Genomic DNA, 23,469 nt, shown 5'->3' on the forward strand with positions numbered 1-23,469 from the left:
AAACAAGCCAAAAAAAATTGTTAACAGTACAAAAAATAAATAAAAAAAATTCAAGTTTCTTTTATTATAATAAATTGTCCTTGTCAATTCATTTACATTTTTTTCAGAATTTGTATGAAAGGAAATAGTAATAAAAAAGTAACATTTGGTTTTTTTTGTTTAAATTACCACAATAAAAAAAATAAATAAATAAATTTTAGGCAAAGGATAAAATGTTATTTTACTTAAATGGAATTAAATACAGAAGGTGGAGACACCCACAAATCAGCTGGGGCGGGGCATCCATTTCACAAGCCATTGACATCACAATTATGGACTGTTTGCAGCTCAGTCCCATTTGAATGGATGGGGCTGAGCCATGTCAAATTTTTAACAGCAGGTTCACATAGTAGGCTGCAAAGTGTGTCATGAAATTACGTTCCCTTTAATACATGCCACACTCCTCTTTGGAGTGCTCTGCAGTGCCTCCTGTCATCTAGAGTATCCCCTGCCCCTCACATTATTCTTTCCCCTCTAATGTTGGGCACTGCGATATGTCATGTAGGCCCAGAGTATACGGTGAGGCATGGCAGTGAGTAACGAACTGGAACTCACCACTCACTTACCCGTAGCTTACAGGCCGCAGGCCTAAGGCAGATTGCGGCCTACAAGCCTTTGGCTTCCTCCTCTAACCAGTTTCAGGACCGGGCTGGGGCATCTCTTTACCCGGGTGATATTTTTAGCAACTGGAGGACCTAGCTACATCACATCTCTGACTGACCTGTAATAACAGGCCTCTACCCAATTGTGGTGCTGTCCCTGGTCTCTCCAAACAGCTGCTCTGATCAGATACTAAGGATTTTTCATCAACATTTAACTTTCACTAAACACCCCTTTGAAGAGAACCTAGTTCTTAGCATGTATTAATAGTCACCACTCCACTGATTCCAGAACAGTTGGAATTTTCTCTCTAGCCCCCACCATTCCTGAGCAACCAGCGCAGTTAGTTTTGGTGCCTGATTTGCTATTTAACTGTCAAATCAGATTGGTGGTGTTAAGCAGGGAGTGTGACTCAGAGCTCCAATCAAAGGCAGCCAGGGTTAGAGCTCAGAGTCACACCCCTCATCTGCTCCTGCCTGACCCCGCCCTCCTGACAGTACAGAGACTAAATAGCATATCAAGCATCAAAACTAACAGCATTGATTGCTCAGGAATGGTGGGGGCTAGAGAAAAAAATCCAACTGTGCCATAATCAGTGAAGTGGAGCCTATTAATATATGCTAAGTACTGGGCTCCTTTGAGCTGATGACAAGTTCTCTTTAATTCATACTTGCCAACTCTTCTGGAATATGGGTGACCTCCCAGACTCCTATAGGGGCAGGCAAACCTCTCCGGACCATCATTTTATAGGTCATTTTGGTACTTTATACACCAATCACTTCTGAAAAAGGAGGCCCATGTCACAAGAAGTGGACGTGCGCTGCGCATGCGCCATTCATCTGGATGCTAATTCTTAATGATAACATTTAGGTTTTGACATTTGCGCAGAGACCCTGAATGACGGAAACAGCGGTTACCTCCGGACACCGGCGAACCCCGACTATAATGGGGTCCGCTGTGTTATACTGAAATTGGTGCAGAGAAAAATCCTTCGTAAAAAGAGACTCCGGCGCAGAAGTTAACTTGGCTTTATGGTATATGATGGCGCGCTCTGCACGACGACCACCGCGGGTTCACTGCCCCATACTATATATAGGAACCATGACGGATATATGAAAGAACAGACACAAGTGTGAACAGAGCCTTATCTGCGACAACCAGATTTTTTTCGTTTTATTACAGCCTTTCTATAAACATGCTACGTACTTGGGTTGACATTATAAAACCGCGGACGGTCCACTAGATGGCAGCACAACCCAGTCTATCCAGATTATTACCAGCCTCTAAAATCCATCACATAAAAGCGATGCCATTATCCCCCCGCTATTTCCCAACAGGGCAGATTATGAGGGAGTTTGTTTAACCTCTTACTAGAGCGCTCAACCTAGTTTATTATCGGAGTCTTCGCATGGGGCAAGTACAATCTCCTAAGGCAGAACGTCTCCGTCATGGCCGCATCCGGAACACGTGTAATTCCAGCACAGCCATCCCCGAATTCACCGACAATCTCATCTCCAACATACATATCACAGAGCGGGTCCTGAGGGTCCTTATTATATGTAAAGAGGTAGGGAAGGTCAACCACTGTGCAAGCTTTACCCGCCGCCAAACTGACACTGTGCTGCCAGCACTAACTGATCGTCTGTAATGGCTACAGCTGTAAGAAAAAAGACTTCTGACACCTTCTGTGTCCAACAGAGAATGCGTTACGGCTACAGAGCCAATCACCAAAATCCCTCTAGAGCCATTATACAGGTTTTACATCCAATGCAAAATTCCACTTAGGCTGTAGTCACACAGGCAGGTTTTGGTGCAATTTCTTTTAGCCAAGAATAGATTGGGAGTATAAAGGAATTGTCTTGCACCTCTCCTTCCTGTGGCCCTTGTACTGTATCAAACACTGCATGTGGATTCAAGTCTTAAAAATGTAGCAGAGCCGAGTTTGTCTCGGTGCTATGTCCACAGGACTGTCTATTATCTCAGCATAGACACCGGGTGTACCAAGTGTGCAGTCCGAGGGGGCGCCGGTGCTCCGTTCCGAGGATTATGGAACATGTACAATCCAGATCCCTGACAATGTATCAGAATGGATCGGAACCGCCCATTGGGATCCAGGTAGGATGTTGCCCAAGTGCCTTCCAGTAATGGTAACTCCCTTGGGTTGCACACTCGGTCGGTTGCATGATGACTTATCTTTGTCTTCAATATAGGACCCTCCCACTAAAAATAAGAACAGGTGCCCCCCATTTGATACCCCACATGTGGGTGCTGCTTCTCCATTCATCTCTATGGGACTGCCAGCGAGAGTAGTGAAGTACAGGACTGGGTTGAGCCTCAAAGGGGCACGACGGCTTTGTTATCAAAATGGGGGACTCAGTACCCCTCTCTCATAACTGATAGGGTGGTCAGCACATCCCGGATAGAGAATAAGTTACCGTAAATGGTCACAAAGTTCTCAAAAACTTTCCATAAATGAAAACTTCAAGTGATTATAAGAAACATTATAATGTATCTTATTAGGGAAAAATGCTTCTTTCTCCTCTTATTAGGCTCTCTCTCTGCTTTCCCTCAGTCTGACTTACACTCTGAAAATCTCTCCTATTTACATCTGAAGATGGATTGCAGGTCCCATGATTCATATTAGTTATGTCAATAGAAGCCTATGGAGAGGGGGAGGGAGGAGGAAGAGATAGCAGTAGAAACACAGGCTTAGGCTGGGTTCACATTGACGCTGCAAGCAAGCAAGCGTTTTTTTTTGGTATGCAAATTAGTTTTCTCGCAGCACAGGGGGCGGGCCCCAGCCCTCAAACAGCACTAGGGGCATCCCCAATGCTGCAAGAGAACTCTTCAGCACCGCCTCTATCTTCTTAAGGAACGAGCTCTTCACGCGTCTTCTTCCGGCACTGGGGGTCAAACTTCTAGGCCCAGCGCCGTAAGAAGATGCGTGAAGAGGCCGTTGCTGAAGAAGATGGAGGCGGAACTGGAGAGTTCTCTCGCAGCATTGGGGACGTCCCTAGTGCTGTTTGAGCGCCGGAGCCCGCCCTCAGTGCTGCGAGAGAACTCATTTGCATACAGACAAAAACTGGCATTTCTACTGAATGGCAACGCGGAGAAGACATCTAAAGGTAGGAGAAGAATAGGCTTTCTTAAGGCTACTCCTATGTGGTAGTGACAAAAAAAACTTGATTTTAATGGTAGAATCCCTTTAATAGGAGCTTTCTATGAATCACTTTATTAGCCTCATTGTGAGTCAATACATGTCCTCCATGGTCCTGGGGCTTCTTCTGATTATGGATCAGATTCTCCTCTGCTCACTGTGTGCAGTGTATAACAGAGAGTCCCCAGCCACCAGCTCAGAGAGAACTGCAAACTATAGATAAAATACAGGGGGAAAACTGCCAAATAATACAAATCATATAACCGCCACAGTGTTTTGTACACATCCTATTAATACGGACATACACAGCGTTTGCTTAAAGGTTAGGTTTGCCTTTAAGAGGATCAAAAACATGTCAATGACAAAACCCTAAAAAGGGTGCGGCCCCGCTTCTGAACTACAAAATAATATATTATTGTGTATAAGCCACCAGTCAAGAAAGATCTGTGGGTTGGTTTAGTGCCCCACATACCCCTGACAGAGTCCCTTTAAATCATAAAGACATTATTACCCAAACTTATCTTTAGGGGGAGCTGAATGGATACATTCTGTACAGTGAACTCAAGCCCCGAGTATTCACTGACCTCTTCAGCTCCCCCTAGTGGTGGTTAATATCAGTAGGAATTTACATTAATTAAAAAATGAATCAAAAAGTAATGTTAGACCTAAAAGTAACATGGTGGCGAGATAATGGTCATTATACAGTTGGTGGGGTACAATTATTGGTGGGATTCGTCACGGGGGGGGGGGGGGGGGGCATAGAATAGAAAGGTCAATGGTACCAGAGGTATGAGGATACACCTAGCAGATAGGAAAATGAGCGTAGCTGATGTGTATCTTTATACTTACCTTGACTGACTGCAATTCACAGTACAACCACTAGGTAGCCACATATAGCATATCACTTAATGACAGAATATCACAAAATCATATTGCCTTGAACAGCTGGTCATCACATAGGAAACATATAGGAACATGTCCAGCATAGAGGATAGGGATACAGCTGCAGCCTATGATGCCTCTGTTGGTCAGTCGGTGACATGTGGGCAATATATATATATATATATATATATATATATATATATATATATACACACACACACACACACACATATCTAACTATGTCTATAATTTATATATAAATCAGATTTTATTACAACTTACCTTCTATACCTATCCTTCCCTTCCAGCTTCGGGCCACTAGAGGGCACTGTCCCACCAGTTTGGATTCCGCCTGCGTGCGGCTATTTCCACGTGTCCAATTATTTTTCGGCAATTCATTACCTGTCATCGTCTAACTACACATCTACATACACAAGTGTCATGTCAAAAAACGGCTTTTCTTACTGATAAATGTTGACAATTAGAAGGAAGAAATTAAAACGTGAAGGTAAGACACAACCAAAACCAATTATACCAAAGTATTTTGTGACAAAGACCTAATTAGATCGCTAGATGCCGGCGAACAAGAACCGCGGCACAAAACGTGAAAACTTGTGGAACGTCCTCAGGATGGAATTATTAATTATGCCGCAGAGTTGTGATTGTATCGCGGTCACCTCTCCGCTGAATGTGGGAATGCGACAGTCATGTTCTGGAGATCACTGCAGGTCACGGTTACTGCAGTTATATCCAAGTTTATTAAAAATACCTGATTTTTACCAGAAACAGCGCCACCCCTGTGTATAGGTTGTGTCCGGTACTGCAATTCTGATTATTATTATGATGACTGCAGGTTAAGCCGGCTCATACTGACTCATCCTAAACTCCATCTGAACTTTTAGGTTTAGTCACTAGATATTTGGACATTTTTGGGTCTGTTATCTACATTACAGTATCGTTTTCGGCTGCGCTGAGTCACAGGGCAACTGAAGGCGGTTTTCTAACTTGTATTATTATTGCAGACAGATCCCTCTGTCCTATGTTGATTATATACCATGTACAGCAGAATTCCCCTATATGCGGGAGAGACCGATAGCTATGTTCATCCTGAGCCTCCTGATTCATGAACAGAATTCCAGTAGATTTACACTGGCATAGATGAAAACTTGAATTGGCCCCTTGTCATAGGGCCCCATGGCAGCCACAAGTCCTCCATATCCACACTCTGGACACGTCTACTTTTAGAAAGTCTGTATTCTTCAAAAAGAATTCTTAAAATGCTTTTTCTTAAAACTCTACATTGTACCGTCCCTCTGTTATTCCTCTTGGAAATACAAAAACCAAGGGACAACATGGTATTACCATATCCTTCATCATAACAGCTTACCCCAATGCTGTCCAATCGGGAGAGACAGAGATCCAACAAATAAGAGGCATGGTAACTAGGGTTGAGCGATCGTGTTCGGAAAAGATCGGATTCCGATCGGCGATCAAGAAAATTTCATGATCGTGATCGAAATTCCGAACACGATCTTTTTAGGTGGGATTGAGATCGGTACTATTTCCCACAATGCTTTGCTTAGCCTTCACACTGAGTATACGCTCCGCTCATTCTGAGCGGAGTGTATATTCAGTGTGAAGGCTCCGCTGCGGTTCCATAGGAATGAATGGAAGCAGCCGGCACACAACCTTAACCCCCTGCACGCCGACTGCCTCCATTAATTCTAATGGGAGACAACCAATCTTCTCTAGTAGCTACTTACCTGCAGAGATGGCTGGTCCGGTGCCCGGTGTTCTCCTTCTTCTTCGCCTCGCTGCTGCCGCCTCCCAGGTTAGTGTTTAAAGAGCTAGAAAGAAGGCGGGGCTTGTGGCTTAGGAGAGTGTGGGCGGGTACAGGGCGGGGAGACGTGACGTCTCCCCTCCCAGTAATCGCCCACACTCTCCTACCCGCCCACACTTTCCTAACCTGGGAGGCAGGGGGCAGCGAGGCGAAGAAGAGCAGCGTGGAGTGGCAGCGAAGCGAAGAACACCGGGCACCAGAGCAGCCATCTCTGCAGGTAAGTGGACACCAGGGGGGACTAAGTAGCCAGAGGATTAAAAAAAAAATCCTCTGGCTACTTAGTGATTCACTACACAGCGCGGATTCTAACAATTAAAGCGTTCAATTGTTAGATTCCATGCTGTATCGTGAATAGGATTACTTTTAAAATCCGATCTCCGATTAATAAAAAAATCCCATTGACTTGCATTGGGATCGGAATTGGGATCGAGATCGGGTTCGAATGAAAAATGATCGGAAATCGGATTTTAAAATCGATCCTGAAAAGTCAAGATCGGCTCAACCCCAATGGTAACATACATTTCCAGGAGGAGTGACAGAGGAACAACAGAAATTTATCAGAACAGGTGTGGCAGAGTTGTCAGGTCACCTGGAATGCAGGAATTTACAAAAACAGACATGACCGCAGAGGTGAGAGGTCCACCTTGGAAATTTCCAGCCGGGGATAATTTAGGGGCTTTCAGGTATTTCCTAATGTCGGAGACGACTGTGTAGTGACAGACTGAACATGGGGTCAGCACTGTCACTGCCGGTAATAATGGCTTTGGCGTAAGGGGTGTCAATTACACAGTGAGGGTAAATGCCAGGCTCCCTAAAAGCACTGGGAATGTCCCTGTAATGTCGCCCCCTGCTGACCAGCTGTTTAGGTTCCTACGGACTATAATGTTGTCAGGTAAAGTCACTTCTTCCTGGAGGTTACACAAAATTACTCAGCGATATAAAGCAAAGCCCTTGTTAATATCCTGATAAGATACAGGAGGATGAAAGAGAGAAGCAGAAGTATATATCACATGTATCAAGGGGGGGGGGGGGAAGTAGCGGAAATGGTGCAAATGCATCAGACATAGAAATACCTCGTCACATCATGGCTGTAATGCTATACATCTCATCAGTGATGTCACGTGAACTGTATATATTATCTCTGTACTGTGACATCACTGTGTGTATAATCCCTGTACTGTGACATCACTGTGTGTATTATCCTGTACTGTGACATCACTGTGTGTATTATCTCTGTACTGTGACATCACTGTGTGTATTATCTCTGTACTGTGACATCACTGTGTGTATTATCCCTGTACTGTGACATCACTGTGTGTATTATCTCTGTACTGTGACATCACTGTGTGTATTATCCCTGTACTGTGACATCACTGTGTGTATTATCTCTGTACTGTGACATCACTGTGTGTATTATCCCTGTACTGTGACATCACTGTGTGTATTATCCCTGTACTGTGACATCACTGTATTATCTCTGTACTGTGACATCACTGTGTGTATTATCTCTGTACTGTGACATCACTGTGTGTATTATCCCTGTACTGTGACATCACTGTGTGTATTATCTCTGTACTGTGACATCACTGTGTGTATTATCCCTGTACTGTGACATCACTGTGTGTATTATCCCTGTACTGTGACATCACTGTATTATCTCTGTACTGTGACATCACTGTGTGTATTATCTCTGTACTGTGACATCACTGTGTGTATTATCCCTGTACTGTGACATCACTGTGTGTATTATCCCTGTACTGTGACATCACTGTGTGTATTATCTCTGTACTGTGACATCACTGTGTGTATTATCCTGTACTGTGACATCACTGTATTATCTCTGTACTGTGACATCACTGTGTGTATTATCTCTGTACTGTGACATCACTGTGTGTATTATCCCTGTACTGTGACATCACTGTGTGTATTATCTCTGTACTGTGACATCACTGTGTGTATTATCTCTGTACTGTGACATCACTGTGTGTATTATCCCTGTACTGTGACATCACTGTGTGTATTATCCCTGTACTGTGACATCACTGTATTATCTCTGTACTGTGACATCACTGTGTGTATTATCTCTGTACTGTGACATCACTGTGTATTATCTCTGTACTGTGACATCACTGTGCGTATTATCTCTGTACTGTGACATCACTGTGCGTATTATCTCTGTACTGTGAGATCACTGTGTGTATTATCCCTGTACTGTGACATCACTGTGTGTATTATCTCTGTACTGTGACATCACTGTGTGTATTATCTCTGTACTGTGACATCACTGTGTGTATTATCTCTGTACTGTGACATCACTGTGTGTATTATCCCTGTACTGTGACATCACTGTGTGTATTATCCCTGTACTGTGACATCACTGTGTGTATTATCCCTGTACTGTGACATCACTGTGTGTATTATCCCTGTACTGTGACATCACTGTGTGTATTATCCCTGTACTGTGACATCACTGTGTGTATTATCTCTGTACTGTGACATCACTGTGTGTATTATCTCTGTACTGTGACATCACTGTGTGTATTATCCCTGTACTGTGACATCACTGTGTGTATTATCCTGTACTGTGACATCACTGTGTGTATTATCTCTGTACTGTGACATCACTGTGTGTATTATCTCTGTACTGTGACATCACTGTGCGGATTATCCTGTACTGTGACATCACTGTGTGTATTATCCCTGTACTGTGACATCACTGTGTGTATTATCCCTGTACTGTGACATCACTGTGTGTATTATCCCTGTACTGTGACATCACTGTGTGTATTATCCCTGTACTGTGACATCACTGTGTGTATTATCCCTGTACTGTGACATCACTGTGTGTATTATCTCTGTACTGTGACATCACTGTGTGTATTATCCCTGTACTGACATCACTGTGTGTATTATGCCTGTACTGTGACATCACTGTGTGTATAATCCCTGTACTGTGACATCACTGTGTGTATTATCCCTGTACTGTGACATCACTGTGTGTATTATCGCTGTACTGTGACATCACTGTGTGTATTATCCCTGTACTGTGACATCACTGTGTGTATTATCCCTGTACTGTGACATCACTGTGTGTATTATCTCTGTACTGTGACATCACTGTGTATTATCCCTGTACTGTGACATCACTGTATGTATTATCTCTGTACTGTGAAATCACTGTGTGTATTATCCCTGTACTGTGACATCACTGTGTGTATTATCCCTGTACTGTGACATCACTGTGTGTATTATCTCTGTACTGTGACATCACTGTGTGTATTATCCCTGTACTGTGACATCACTGTGTGTATTATCCTGTACTGTGACATCACTGTGTGTATTATCCCTGTACTGTGACATCACTGTGTGTATTATCCCTGTACTGTGACATCACTGTGTGTATTATCCCTGTACTGTGACATCACTGTGTGTATTATCCCTGTACTGTGACATCACTGTGTATATCCCGAGTAGTATATATACCACATATATCTTTACAGTCACTAGACAGTATACAGGTAAGTCACCTACACAGGGCAGACACTATATAGAGTACAGTCAGGCAGATACAAGTGCGGTGCAGCTTCAGGGACTGTCCGGGGTGCTGCACTGTAGCTGCCGGCGGTGACCTTGAGGCCGTCATTGAAGGCAAACAATTCTCTCACTGATGGCATTAAATTATGCAAGGTTATAAAATCGGAGCGCGCTGTAATTTCTCCACACAAGGACCTGGATAAACTGGAGGTTTGTGCGGCTACAAGACGGATGACTGAAGGAAGGAGACCAGAGCTCCAGGGAAAACAGATGTAGGGAAAAGACACCGATCTGAAGAATTCTTACATTCAGCTCCGCTGCTGACTTGGCTTCTCCAAAATCTTTCGTTTTTTTAGTTTTTACCTGATCCTTTGTCCTTTTATAGCACAAAGCGAATACATCAGTGTCTTATATTTCTCTCCATTGATCCCCATGGAATGGAGCTGTGGCATGGGTTGTCGATCACTGAGCCATTCAAACAGGGGTGCAAAATAACCAAATTCTGGTGGACTCGGGGCAACTTGTTTTTAGCTCTTGCCTTCCAAAAAACATAACTTTTTTATTTTTGCAGGTCCGGATCACAGGCAATGTCACTGCTGTATAATATAGTGACAATATGACCGATTGTAATGCACACCACAGCCACTAGGTGGCCACAGGTATAGTTAGATATAGGACAGACATCTTGTGACATAATATTGCAAAATCATGTTATTTTGTAAAGCTGGTCATCTTGTGACACACAAATATTTGGACACATCCAGCTATTTTCCACCCAGTGTGGGAAAGAATAAAATCACACATTGTACATTAGGAGGACAGCCTTGCCGACAGAGCTGACAATCTATGCACTAACTGATAAAACATGGAGTATTCCATAAATAACCCAAGTCACTTCTCTGGAAGTAATCTGCTGGAAATAAACGGCTGGAAAGTTAAAAACAGAAACATGAAAAACATGAAATATGAATAATCGGTTTATGATGGGAATTTGTAGCTCGGGAATGGGGTTCATGGAGTTCAGCAATCACATAGGGCCGGTCTGGAGAGTCAGGAGCGGTCGGAGGAACAACCATGAATCATCAGGACCAGAGACCAGGAGGAAGTGATCAGATACAGGAGGGCCTGGGGTTATGTCAAGGAAAACTCCCAGAGGAATGACAGAAAAACTGAGCTATATATATATAGTAAAACATGTTTTTTATCTTGCTATATCCGAGGCTGAAGTTACAAGGTTTCATTGAGGAGAGCTTGTCACTTTTGTCCCCATGAAAACACTTCCTGTCACAGCTCATAGTTACCATTTTAGAATCCAATTTTAAAGGGTGTTATGCAGGAAAACAACCCCCAATCCCTACGCTCTATTAAAGAGAACTTCCAAGGCTAAAATATTGATGGTCTCTTTCTAAAGGGAGTGTCACCAGACCCCATAATATCACCCCAGTCCTGCAGATAGATAGGTTAGTGTCACTTGATATAAAGAGTGATATCTCAGGAAAACACTGTTTGGCTCAGGCAACCCTAAACTATCTATCTGCAGGGCTGGGGTGATATGCTGGTTCTGGTGACACTAACCTATCTATCTGCAGGGCTGGGGTGATATGCTGGTTCTGGTGACACTAACCTATCTATCTGCAGGACTGGGGTGATATGCTGGTTCTGGTGACACTAACCTATCTATCTGCAGGGCTGGGGTGTTATGCTGGTTCTGGTGACAGTAACCTATCTATCTGCAGGACTGGGGTGATATGCTGGTTCTGGTGACACTAACCTATCTATCTGCAGGACTGGGGTGATATGCTGGTTCTGGTGACACTAACCTATCTATCTGCAGGGCTGGGGTGTTATGCTGGTTCTGGTGACAGTAACCTATCTATCTGCAGGACTGGGGTGATATGCTGGTTCTGGTGACACTAACCTATCTATCTGCAGGACTGGGGTGATATGCTGGTTCTGGTGACACTAACCTATCTATCTGCAGGACTGGGGTGATATGCTGGTTCTGGTGACACTAACCTATCTATCTGCAGGACTGGGGTGATATGCTGGTTCTGGTGACACTAACCTATCTATCTGCAGGGCTGGGGTGATATGCTGGTTCTGGTGACACTAACCTATCTATCTGCAGGGCTGGGGTGATATGCTGGTTCTGGTGACAGTAACCTATCTATCTGCAGGGCTGGGGTGATATGCTGGTTCTGGTGACACTAACCTATCTATCTGCAGGGCTGGGGTGATATGCTGGGTCTAGTGACACTAACCTATCTATCTGCAGGGCTGGGGTGATATGCTGGGTCTGGTGACACTAACCTATCTATCTGCAGGGCTGGGGTGATATACTGGGGTCTGGTGACACTAACCTATCTATCTGCAGGGCTGGGGTGATATGCTGGTTCTGGTGATACTAACCTATCTATCTGCAGGGCTGGGGTGATATGCTGGGTCTGGTTACAGTAACCTATCTATCTGCAGGGCTGGGGTGATATGCTGGCTCTGGTTACCCTAACCTATCTATCTGCAGGGCTGGGGTGATATGCTGGTTCTGGTGACAGTAACCTATCTATCTGCAGGGCTGGGGTGATATGCTGGTTCTGGTGACAGTAACCTATCTATCTGCAGGGCTGGGGTGTTATGCTGGTTCTGGTGACAGTAACCTATCTATCTGCAGGGCTGGGGTGATATGCTGGTTCTGGTGACACTAACCTATCTATCTGTAGGGCTGGGGTGATATGCTGGGTCTGGTGACACTAACCTATCTATCTGCAGGGCTGGGGTGTTATGCTGGTTCTGGTGACAGTAACCTATCTATCTGCAGGGCTGGGGTGCTATGCTGGTTCTGGTGACACTAACCTATCTATCTGCAGGGCTGGGGTGATATGCTGGGTCTGGTGACACTAACCTATCTATCTGCAGGGCTGGGGTGATATGCTGGTTCTGGTGACACTAACCTATCTATCTGCAGGGCTGGGGTGATATGCTGGGTCTGGTGACACTAACCTATCTATCTGCAGGGCTGGGGTGGGGTTGGAAAATTCAGAGTTGTAAGAGGAGGAACTTTATATGAGCACTGTACCCCCAGACTCACAGGGCTATGGGTGAATATGGTCACCCCAATACATATCCTATACCATGACTGTAACACAACGGTCACAAAAAGTCCAAATCTGGACGATATTTGGTGGCAAATCGTAACATTCCAATGATTTCTATGATGGAAAATGCAATTTAGGATCAAATAAATGGGGAAGATCATCTTTGTCCTTTAGAGTCGGTGCGGCCATATACCTATATATTATATGTAGACTATAGACGATGGGCCACTGGTAAGGGCAAATATGGAGAACAACCGATTCCAATGTTATCTAATCCGGACTTTATGTAACAAGTGGGAATCTGTGTAAATTCTACACACTGGATGTCTGTACCAGATGAAGGGTTAGCAGAAATATGTTCGGTACCGTCCTTGTTTACATAGGATTTTGCAGATTTTACATAACCATCTGGGCAGAGCTGCCGAGAAAACCTGACAAAGAAGACGCCATAGCATTGCCGAAATGTGATCTCCCTGTACGTTCCAAAATTATATGACAGGGCTATAGGACAGATCAAAATACACATAGAAAACACACAAAAAAGAATAACGCTTCTTCTTTATCTCATCCTTTCATTCCATATTACAATTAAAACTCAGAAAGATGTAAAGAAATCTTTTCTGTTTGTCCCAGAAGATTAAACTCCTCCTACTACTAACTGGCTGCAGCAGGAGCCTCCCCCCTGCATTGTACACGGTAGGAAACCAAAACTACTAAGCCTTGTTTAAGGAGGATCTTTTACCATTTCACCACCTTAATAGTTTCTTCTCCTCTGATTCTGGCAAAGTTGGAATTTTTGCTCTAGCCCCCACCATTCCTGAGCAATCAGTACAGTTACTTTTGTAGCCGGATATGGTAACTAGACTCTCTCATTCCAAATGGGTGATGTCAGGTAAGATCAGTCAAGGGGGTGTGATTGAGAGCTCTGGCACTCTGCCTCTGATTGGAGCTCTGAGTCACGCCCCCTTGGCTTGCTCCTGCCTGAAAACACACACTTAAAGGGGTTGTCCAGGATAAATGGGCTGATGTACTTAGTTGGGAAGGGCTACTAGTGGGCGGGATAGCTAGGGAGACAGGGAGGGAACAAAGAGAGAGAGAGAGGGAGGGGGAGAGAACAAAGAGAGAGGGAGGGGGAGGGAACAAAGTGGTACTATTCTCTCCGTATGATTCGTGTAGACATTGCACAGAAAACAAATGAACCCCATTATCGCCTATAGGGTTCGTGTGGTTTCTTAGCTATCCATTTTTTATTGCGTTCAGTATTCCGTTCAAGGGGTCCCTAAACGGACTCCCCGAACGGAATAACGAATGCAGATGTGAACCAGGCCTTAGCATATCAGGCACCAAAACTAACTGCATTGATTACTCAGGAATGGTGGGGGCTAGAGAAAAAATTCCAGCTGTTGGTAAAGGTGGTAAAAGGTCCTCTTAAAGTCAACTGTACCTCAGCCAAAAATAGATTGGATCAGAGAAAGTAAAAACTAACTCAAACAGTTAGACTCTGGGTCTACTAAGGGTCCTCATGGGCAGGGTCATGTGGGCAGGGCTTCCTCTCGCCTTAGTCTCCACATAGTTATTAAAAAATAAAGTAAAAGGGCAGAAGCTAAAGATTAATACAGTCCACTCCAACAAGGGGTGAACCAGGGTCACGGGGCAAGAACAAACTCTTGCCCTTGGACAGGGACTCCGAGGCCTGACCCAGCAGCAGGCGCCCTGTTTTGAAGCCATTGCTAAAGATCCGTCCCTGCTTAACTCTGTCTTATCCTGTACAAAAAATAGCAAATAAAATTAATTTCAACGAATCTAATAAATGAACACGACAAGAAATGCAGCGCAAAAGCTTAACAGAAAATTTGTCCAAATCCGCTGCCTAAGAATCCAGAATTTACAAGTGTTAAAATCTCTTCCTCAAGATGCTATTTTCTTCTTTACACTAATCCAAAGTGCCTGAGGTGATACTAAGTGTTCTATCAAAGACATGTCAGCCGTGCTTTGAAACCTGATTAGTAATATTTTGTATATCTGACACAGGAGCCGTTCAGCGCTGCATTGTCAAATAACCCATGGACAATATGGCTCCCGGTGAGCCAATAAATGCTACTGATATTGCTTCTGAAAAATATGGTGGCTAAACCTCTGAAGACCACCTATAGAAGATACCCATATAAATAGTGGAATGTGATGCCTCCTTAGGGTTCAGGTTACATGACGCGTACATCCACTCTACGGTCAAATTCCACCTGCTCCTATGAAGTGGCTTCCAAATCCATGGTTATAATCTTTCCATTGACCTCCTTATTGTGGCAGAACCTGGCACCACTAGACAAACCTCCGGTGGCTAATACAATCTTGCAAATGGTATACATTAGGTGGTCTAACTTGGAACAACTTTCAGTAGGTAGTGCAACCTCGGGATACAGTAACTTCCAGTCGGTGTTGCCATCTTGGACTAATATTCAATAAGTGGTTCCACTCTGTGCTAACTTCTAGAAGCTGTTACCACATTGAACTGACTTCTAGAAAGCAGTGCCATATTAGACTTACTTTTAGAAGATAGCACCATAGTAAACTGCTTTACAGTAAATGGAAGGTGGATCATCCTGGACTAACTTTGGGCAAACGTCCATCAGATGATATAATCTTAGACTAAGTTCCAGCAGGCGGTACCATCTTAAACTAAATTGAAAACAGGTGATCTTATCTTGGACTATCTTCTAGAAGGCGGTATCATTCTGGACTAAGTTTCAGAAGGTGCTACCACCATGGGCCAACTTTCATTAGAAGATATAATCTTAGACTAACCTCCAGAAGATGGGACCATTTTAAACTAAGCTGTAAGCAGGTGATATTATCTTGGACTATCTTCTTGCAGGTGGCATCATCTTATACTAAGTTCTAGTACATGCTATCATCAACAAACTTTTAGAAGATTATACCAACTAAATTCCAGAAGCCAAACAGATGGTACCATTCTGGAATGACTTCTGGCAGGTGGTATCATCTCAGACCAAGTACCTGTAGATGCCATCACTATCTTCTAGCAGAGGGTACCATCTTGGACTAAATTCCAGCAGCCGGTATCCTCCCAAACTAACTTCCAGCAGATGGTACCATTCTGGAATGACGTCTGGCAGGTGGTATCATCTTAGGCCAAGTTCCCGTAGATGCCATCACTATCTTCTAGCAGCTAAATTCCAGCAGTCGGTATCCTCCCAAACTAACTACCAGCAGATGGTACCATTCTGGAATGACATCTGGCAGGTGGTAAAAAACAAAAGAGACACCGAGCACACTATATAGTGTAGAATGTCTGATAAATTTTGGTGGAAATAACCAGAAGATTTAAAAGGACCAAATGGCCTCTCACCTGATGAGGTTGTGACAATCGCTCACAACTACGTTTGGGGTTTACCGTCAGGTGGAGGAGGCAGCACGTCTGATGGACACCGGCCAAGGCCAGGGAAGATAGAGTTTTCAATGAAATGGAAAGACGGCGCTCTCAGGTCACAACAGGATTTTATTCAAAAAGACAATGATGCACAACGCTAAAAAATCGCCGCGTTTCGGGCACACCTGCCCTTTCTCAAGTGCGTAACTTCACACAAAGCTCGGTCAGTCTGGAAGATGTATACAAATTGTATGCCCATACAATTTGTATACATCTTCCAGACTGACCGAGCTTTGTGTGAAGTTACGCACTTGAGAAAGGGCAGGTGTGCCCGAAACGCGGCGATTTTTTAGCGTTGTGCATCATTGTCTTTTTGAATAAAATCCTGTTGTGACCTGAGAGCGCCGTCTTTCCATTTCACTGAAAACTCTATCTGGCAGGTGGTATCATCTTAGGCCAAGTTCCCGTAGATGCCATCACTATCTTCTAGCAGCTAAATTCCAGTAGTCGGTATCCTCCCAAACTAACTACCAGCAGATGGTACCATTCTGGAATGACATCTGGCAGGTGGTATCATCTTAGGCCAAGTTCCTGTAGATGCCATCATTGACTATCTTCTAGCAGAGGGCACCATCTTGGACTAAATACCAGCAGTTTGTATTAGCCCAAACCAGCTTCCAGCAGACCAGGGAGCATCTTTCAAGTACCATTCTAGAAAGACTGTTAGAAGGTAGAGTCATCTTGGACTAAGATACAGCAGATGAAATTCTATTGGACTAACATCCAGCCAGTGGTACGATCCTGCCCAAAAGACAACCATTTTCTGGAACTTCCAAGTCGTAGTGTCCTAGTAATATCTGAACTCATGTACCTGTATTCAGGGACCCCTTACCTCCATTAACTACTTCACTAATATTTTATGGAGAAGACAATGCCAGTAGATGCTTCATCATAATTGTAACGTAAAGTCTCATCTTCATTGTGCTTTCTCGATGTTTATGAACACGAACAAAAATAAAGATCCCATAAAATAGTGATGTTCAGCCAGTGTGAATATAGCTGAGCCATCCATGTCTTTCATTTGCTGAGTCTACTTTCTGCATGCAATGCCCTTTAATCCCCTCCAAATACCAACAAAGAAACCCCTACCGCTCTGATTACTGTGGATTAAAAGGCAGTGTACAGAGGCGCGGCAGAAAAATCAATATTTCATGCATGGCGATGTTGTGCAGAACTTGCCAAGTGTGGGCTCCAGCACAATGCTTCATTGACAGATGTAAGAAATATAGAGCGGAGAAGTGAGGCATGCCTTGTTTGTCCTTCACCACCTAGAACAATTTCACTTCCCCACACAAGTTCATTCTGATTACCTTTTCAGTTTCTATGAAAAGCTGACTCCAATCCTCCGCCTGCTCGACGGAGATAATATTAAGAGAAATGTGGCTTCTGAGTCCTAAAGTTCACATTCATAGTTTCCTTAAAGGGACACATCATGAAGTCCTATGAATTTTTGAAAACTCCAGAATTGTTGTTGTCCTTCGTGTCCTCCACCACCAGTCCTGTAGGCGGTATAGTGGTGGTAGACGCTACGGCTAAGAGAGTACGTGTTGTTTATGAAGACATGGACCGGAGGCGTCATACCTCCATGGAATACAATAGGATTAGGTATCGAAATTCAACATGTCACGGAAATCATTGTCTTCGGCTGACTTTACTCCTACGAACCCTATACGCAAACCAATTTACAGAAGAATGTATACAAGGAACAATCTTGTTACAAAATCTCACATCATAGGAGGGAAGAGTTGCTTTTCCATTAAATGCATGACTCATCTTATTCAATGAGGAGAAAAGTCATTAAATTAGATGGCGGCTTTCAAGACTGTTACAAATTAGAAATTGTGGAAAGTGTTTAAAGTCTTCTTTATGACCCTTCTCTGCGGTTCATTCCTTAATAAAATGCATAAATAATGCAAAACAACAAAGCGCGATAAAAAAAATAACCGCTTAACGGGGAAATAAGAGAGAAGAAGAAGCAAGGAGGGACAATTATACCAACCGGCTCAACAAACTCAAACTTCTTCTTCTCCTGAACCTCCTGCACTTTGAAGATGTACTCCAGAGAGGCGTCGTAGAAGTTCTGGTGTTCTCGATCAATCAAGGAGTCCGCCTACAATGAAGTAAAGAGAAGCGATTTATGGCCAATGTCCAGTCTTGCCCCTTATTCGATGAAGAACGTGATTGTGGACGTAATGGCTATTACTTCGAGAGGATCGGAGGACAGGGCGGGGAGCATTCTGCTGAGCTGGTAAGAGGTGGGAACGACTTTAACATCTAATCAATCAGATTTACAGATTCAGCAGCTCAGCACAAGATACGTGGTCAGTCAGTAACATCTGACAATGGAAACAGAAGCAAACAGTAGAGTCTTCTTAAAAGAATATTACCTTCTGATGTACGTAGTTTGGAATTCGAGACTAAATAATGGAAAGGTAGGGTAGAACCTTGGGATACGCGGAAATAAAAACTGTGCTAACCACTCATCCAATGTACTGCGAAGAGATGGACCCAACACCATAGTCATGGCCAACTCATTCTGGATCCCATCTCGAGGCTCATAGTAATGGCCCACTGACTCACCAAATCAGGTGCCTGGCATCCTTCTCGTAGTCCCTGCCATTTTGCTCTAGCTGTGAGCCCCACACACTACTCCAATAGCCAGTTCCGATGACTTACTCCCACAGTCAGTCAATGGCCCAGTGCCCCAGGCTTTAGAAGGACCATCCTGCATGACTCCCTAGCCAAGCAATATGGTCTTGTTGGTTCTTACCTACTGCAAAGTTATCTGTTATAGTTTTAATCTGATTACCAGCCTCGACCTGGCTTAGACTCCTGTTTGCTGCCGAAATATCATGTCCACTTATTCTAATGCAAGACGCCCATTCTTGAGATAGATGTAGGTCCTAGAGGTGGGACCAGCATCTATTGGGCATTCATGTCATGATAGATCATACATATCCCGATAGTAATATACCTTTAAGACTTTGATGGCCTGGTGGTTAGAATGCTAACTGTAATTGGTCATGGCTTCAGTGTGTATTGGGTAACGCGTGTTGTACAATGTGTTCCCACCAGACACATCAACTTGGCCTCAACCACTTGTAACCATACCCACCCTTACCCAAGCAGAGCACGCTGAGAGTTGCTATCTAACCACACGGCACAGACTATTGAGTGGTGACCTCCAATGTAACGTAACCGGATATGTCTCACGTAGATGTGGCTCTTCTGGCCACCGAGAAGAACTAATCTTATGTGTTTACCTCTGTAGGATCATTTGGGTCAGCTTGCTATGGAAAGCATGTAGTCTGTTTGTATAACAACTTTTCTGGATGAAATTCACAGACATCAATGTTAGCAGATGAAGACAAAACACGTACTTATAAGTGGCGTTTATTGTGACTTGTATATACAGTAAACCACATGTGCAACATTTACTGCCTTCAGATAACAGGACGTCCGTAAACAGTCCTCTAAAATAAATCTGCGGGAGCTGCCATGCGATAAACCAGATTATATGGGCAGCGCCACTGGCTTCGTGAAGCCCCGAGTCTTTGAGCTTCAATTAGAGTTGCCATGTTTCATACCCGACCCCTCTACTGGGCCATTGACAGGAGTGTGAACGTACGGGCTATATAGCCTGAGGACACCATGTCTACAGGACCTAGCAAAAGAAGTGCCAAATCCCAAAGCGTACCTTTCACCTAGCTGACTAGATGTATAGATTGGGGCAATAACTACAATACTGAGGCCTACAGATTGGTATCTGGTTTGGCTAATACCCCTATTCATTTTTTGAGGCTTTTTTATGGGTCGGACATTGACAGGGTAGCTACCGAACCGAGGCACTAGATAGACTGTCTCCATTCTTCTGGAGGGTAGATAAGATAATCCTTTAATAGTCCCACATTCGGGAAATTTCAGTATGTTACAGCAGCCTAGTAATACAGATACAGGATAATACACAGTAATATATTACAGACGTACAGATAATATTCATATTACTTTCATAACTTCCATACCATAATGAGGACTTAAACAGGTCCTTCCACCATCTCCACCTCTTCGCTTCCTTCATTAGGAACCGCTCTACTGATTCTCATCCAGTTGGAATTTTTTCTCTAGCCCCCACCATTACTGAGAAATTTCTGTTAGTTTCAGCACGACTATGCTTTCTACTGTCAGGTGGGCAATCCGTGTCGGTGTGTTCCAGCCAAGACCCACCCACCTGAAAGGTGAGAGTATGATTGTGCAGAAAAGGACAGAAGTGATTACTCAGGAAGGGTGAGGGCTAGAGAAAAGAATACTGACTGCAGCAGAATTAGTAGAGCGGCGCCTTTTGAAGGGTGTTCTTAGTTGAAGTTGGTGGTGAAAGGTCTGAACCAAAGATGGATGTTTAGGTATATCCAACGTGTATAGAAGAGAGGACCTACAACTGCATACCTGCACTTATGAGAGGGCACAATCAAGGACTTTCAATAGAACAAAAAAAATTACGGCCCAGTCGATAAGTGCAATGGCAGTCCGATAGTAGCAGAAAAATTCTGCCACAAAAAAATGTAGGAGATGTTGGCTTGAAGTCATATTAACAGAAGAGTGTGAAAGGATCTGCAATATATCTGATAAAATGCTATAACTCCCATCATAGTGCAGCACTTATTCAGTTCACCGGAACCACTGCTATGCCATAGATGCTCCGGCACCGAGAGGTCCAGGTGTCGGCCGTGAAAGATCACATAATAAAGATCTACCCTGTGGACAGGTCATCAGAATGGAATTTCGATTACAGCTGGGAAACCCCTTTAATGTATGGCGTAAGATGACCAGCTTTTAAGAAAAACATGGTTTCCCAATACTCTGTGTTAAAGGGGCTCTATCAGCAAAATTTTGCTGTATGAGCCCCATTTATGCGTAAATAGCCTTTAAAAAGGCCAATCAGGCACCGCTAATCTTATTTTAAACCTCCCCCCCCCCATTTTAAACTAAAACCATAAAAACATATTTGTAAATCATACCTATCGTGCACGGTGGGCGGTCCTCCACGGTCCGACGTCATCTTGTTGTCACGCCTTCCTCTTCTTTCTTCTTCCAGCGACGTCCTCCTGTCCTGGCTCTTCTCCGCTTTCATCTTCTTTTCTTCCGGAATGAAGAAGTTCAGGAGCTTACTGCGCATGCGCAGTATGCTTGCGTAGTTCTAAGGGGTACTTAGAACTACAACAAATATGGCACCGGTGTGTGCGCAGTAGCGCTCTGGAGGGAGTGCTACTGCGCACGTGCAGGATTTGAACACAACCCGCCGGAAGAACAGAAGTCAAGGCGGGGAAGAGCCAGGACAGGAGGACGTCGCTGGAAGAAGAAAGAAGAGGAAAGCGTGACAGCAAGATGACGTTGGACCATGAAGGACCGCCCATCGTGCATAATAGGTATGATTTACAAATATGTTTATTTTTTTTAAACGGGGGGTGGGGGGGTGTTAAAATAAGATTATACAGCATCATACATATGGCCCAAACGGCATCATTTTGCTGATAGAGCCCCTTTAAGTCCACCCAGTGATTGTGTTGTTGACTGCAGCCTGTCAAGGGTTTTGCACACGTTACAGTAGGGTTTTCACACTGTATTCACTGGGGTTCCAAATGTTGGAACCTTCAGTGATCAGTAGAACATGGGCCTTCAACTTCTCTTAAGTGCTCCATATGATTGGGCACCACCCAATGTGCATATGTATGGCCATGTGTCCCTTCACTTCTATGGGAGTCCTGGCAGTCACATAGAAGTGAATGGAGCGGTGGTGACAAGTACTCTGGAACAGTCAAGTCCCCATTCTCGTGACCCCTATAAACAGAGAATAAGGTATGACTGGGCTCATTAAATTCAATGGGAGCTGTTTTAATTAGTCTTCAATAAGCTCCCCCTAGTGGCAGAGGCAGGCACACTAATTTTTATTTTTTTTTATAGCTGTGTGAACAGAGCTCTAAGCATTATAAAGACACTTGATAAATCTTGTATCTTTTCTGCCAAGTTGGAGGTATACTTTAAGACGCTATACTGTCCTGTATTAGATTAAGGTGAACATTCTATCCATGTCGCCAGTATAATTAGTATATGTGCTCATGTGGCTTGGACCCATGTCTGAGAAACTGAGCATAAATCATTGTATATTTGGCATACATGTCATAGAACAAGCAATTGCTACACTTTGCTGGGCAGGTGGCCATATTTGGAAATTACATGTACGTTTAGAGAACGGGAGCCAAACTACTTAGCGGCTTATTCATGTCTGTAAATCCCACAGCTTGTACCTACTCTACGCTCGCTCCGCAGGACGCATTAAATAAAGCTTTGTTATGACAATTAGAAGATGTGTCACCAAACAAATAGTAAAAATTACAACTATTAAAGGAACCGCACTTGCTCCAGTGTTTATATCTCCTTCTAGATCATATGGGATTTTTATTTTATGGCCGTCGACTACACATATTGGTGTACTGTGTACTTAAAGGGGTTGTCTCATATCCAGGGACCCCCTTCCACACTATGAGCTAGAGCGGCTCCTGCTTGCTCATTCTTGAGTCTTTTCCTAGAGGGCCAGCTTGTTGAAAAAGTCAGGCATGATGTTCGAGGGAGCTTCCCCTAGAGGGCAGCACACAGAGGCACTGCTTTCCTATTTACATCTTGGGAAACAGATTTGCCTATTTTTTTCCCATAATCCCCCCCAGTGGAGTAAAAAGGCTTTTGTAAGACTCCCTACACCATGTAATACTAAATTTCTCCTGCAGTGGCCGCTGTTTCTCCAGACAACATCAACCGATTGGCGGGTGTGATCCTAATGGGAAAAAGGATCTTCAATTCAAAGGGGTTTTCCAGGATTATTTTG

The 23,469-nt window shown here is 43.8% G+C and overlaps 1 protein-coding gene across 1 annotated transcript in view; it reads right to left on the minus strand.

Annotated features, from left to right (window-relative positions):
- Positions 1 to 23,469, minus strand: part of ARHGAP42 (Rho GTPase activating protein 42) — a 193,730-nt gene that overhangs the window by 34,797 nt on the left and 135,464 nt on the right. The window contains exon 6 of the mRNA XM_075266120.1: positions 18,592 to 18,702. Coding sequence (XP_075122221.1) covers positions 18,592 to 18,702 — 111 coding nt within the window. The remainder of the gene's footprint in view (positions 1 to 18,591; positions 18,703 to 23,469) is intronic.

Source organism: Leptodactylus fuscus, chromosome 2, assembly GCF_031893055.1.
Source record: "Leptodactylus fuscus isolate aLepFus1 chromosome 2, aLepFus1.hap2, whole genome shotgun sequence".
NCBI classification, from domain to species: Eukaryota; Metazoa; Chordata; class Amphibia; order Anura; family Leptodactylidae; genus Leptodactylus; species Leptodactylus fuscus.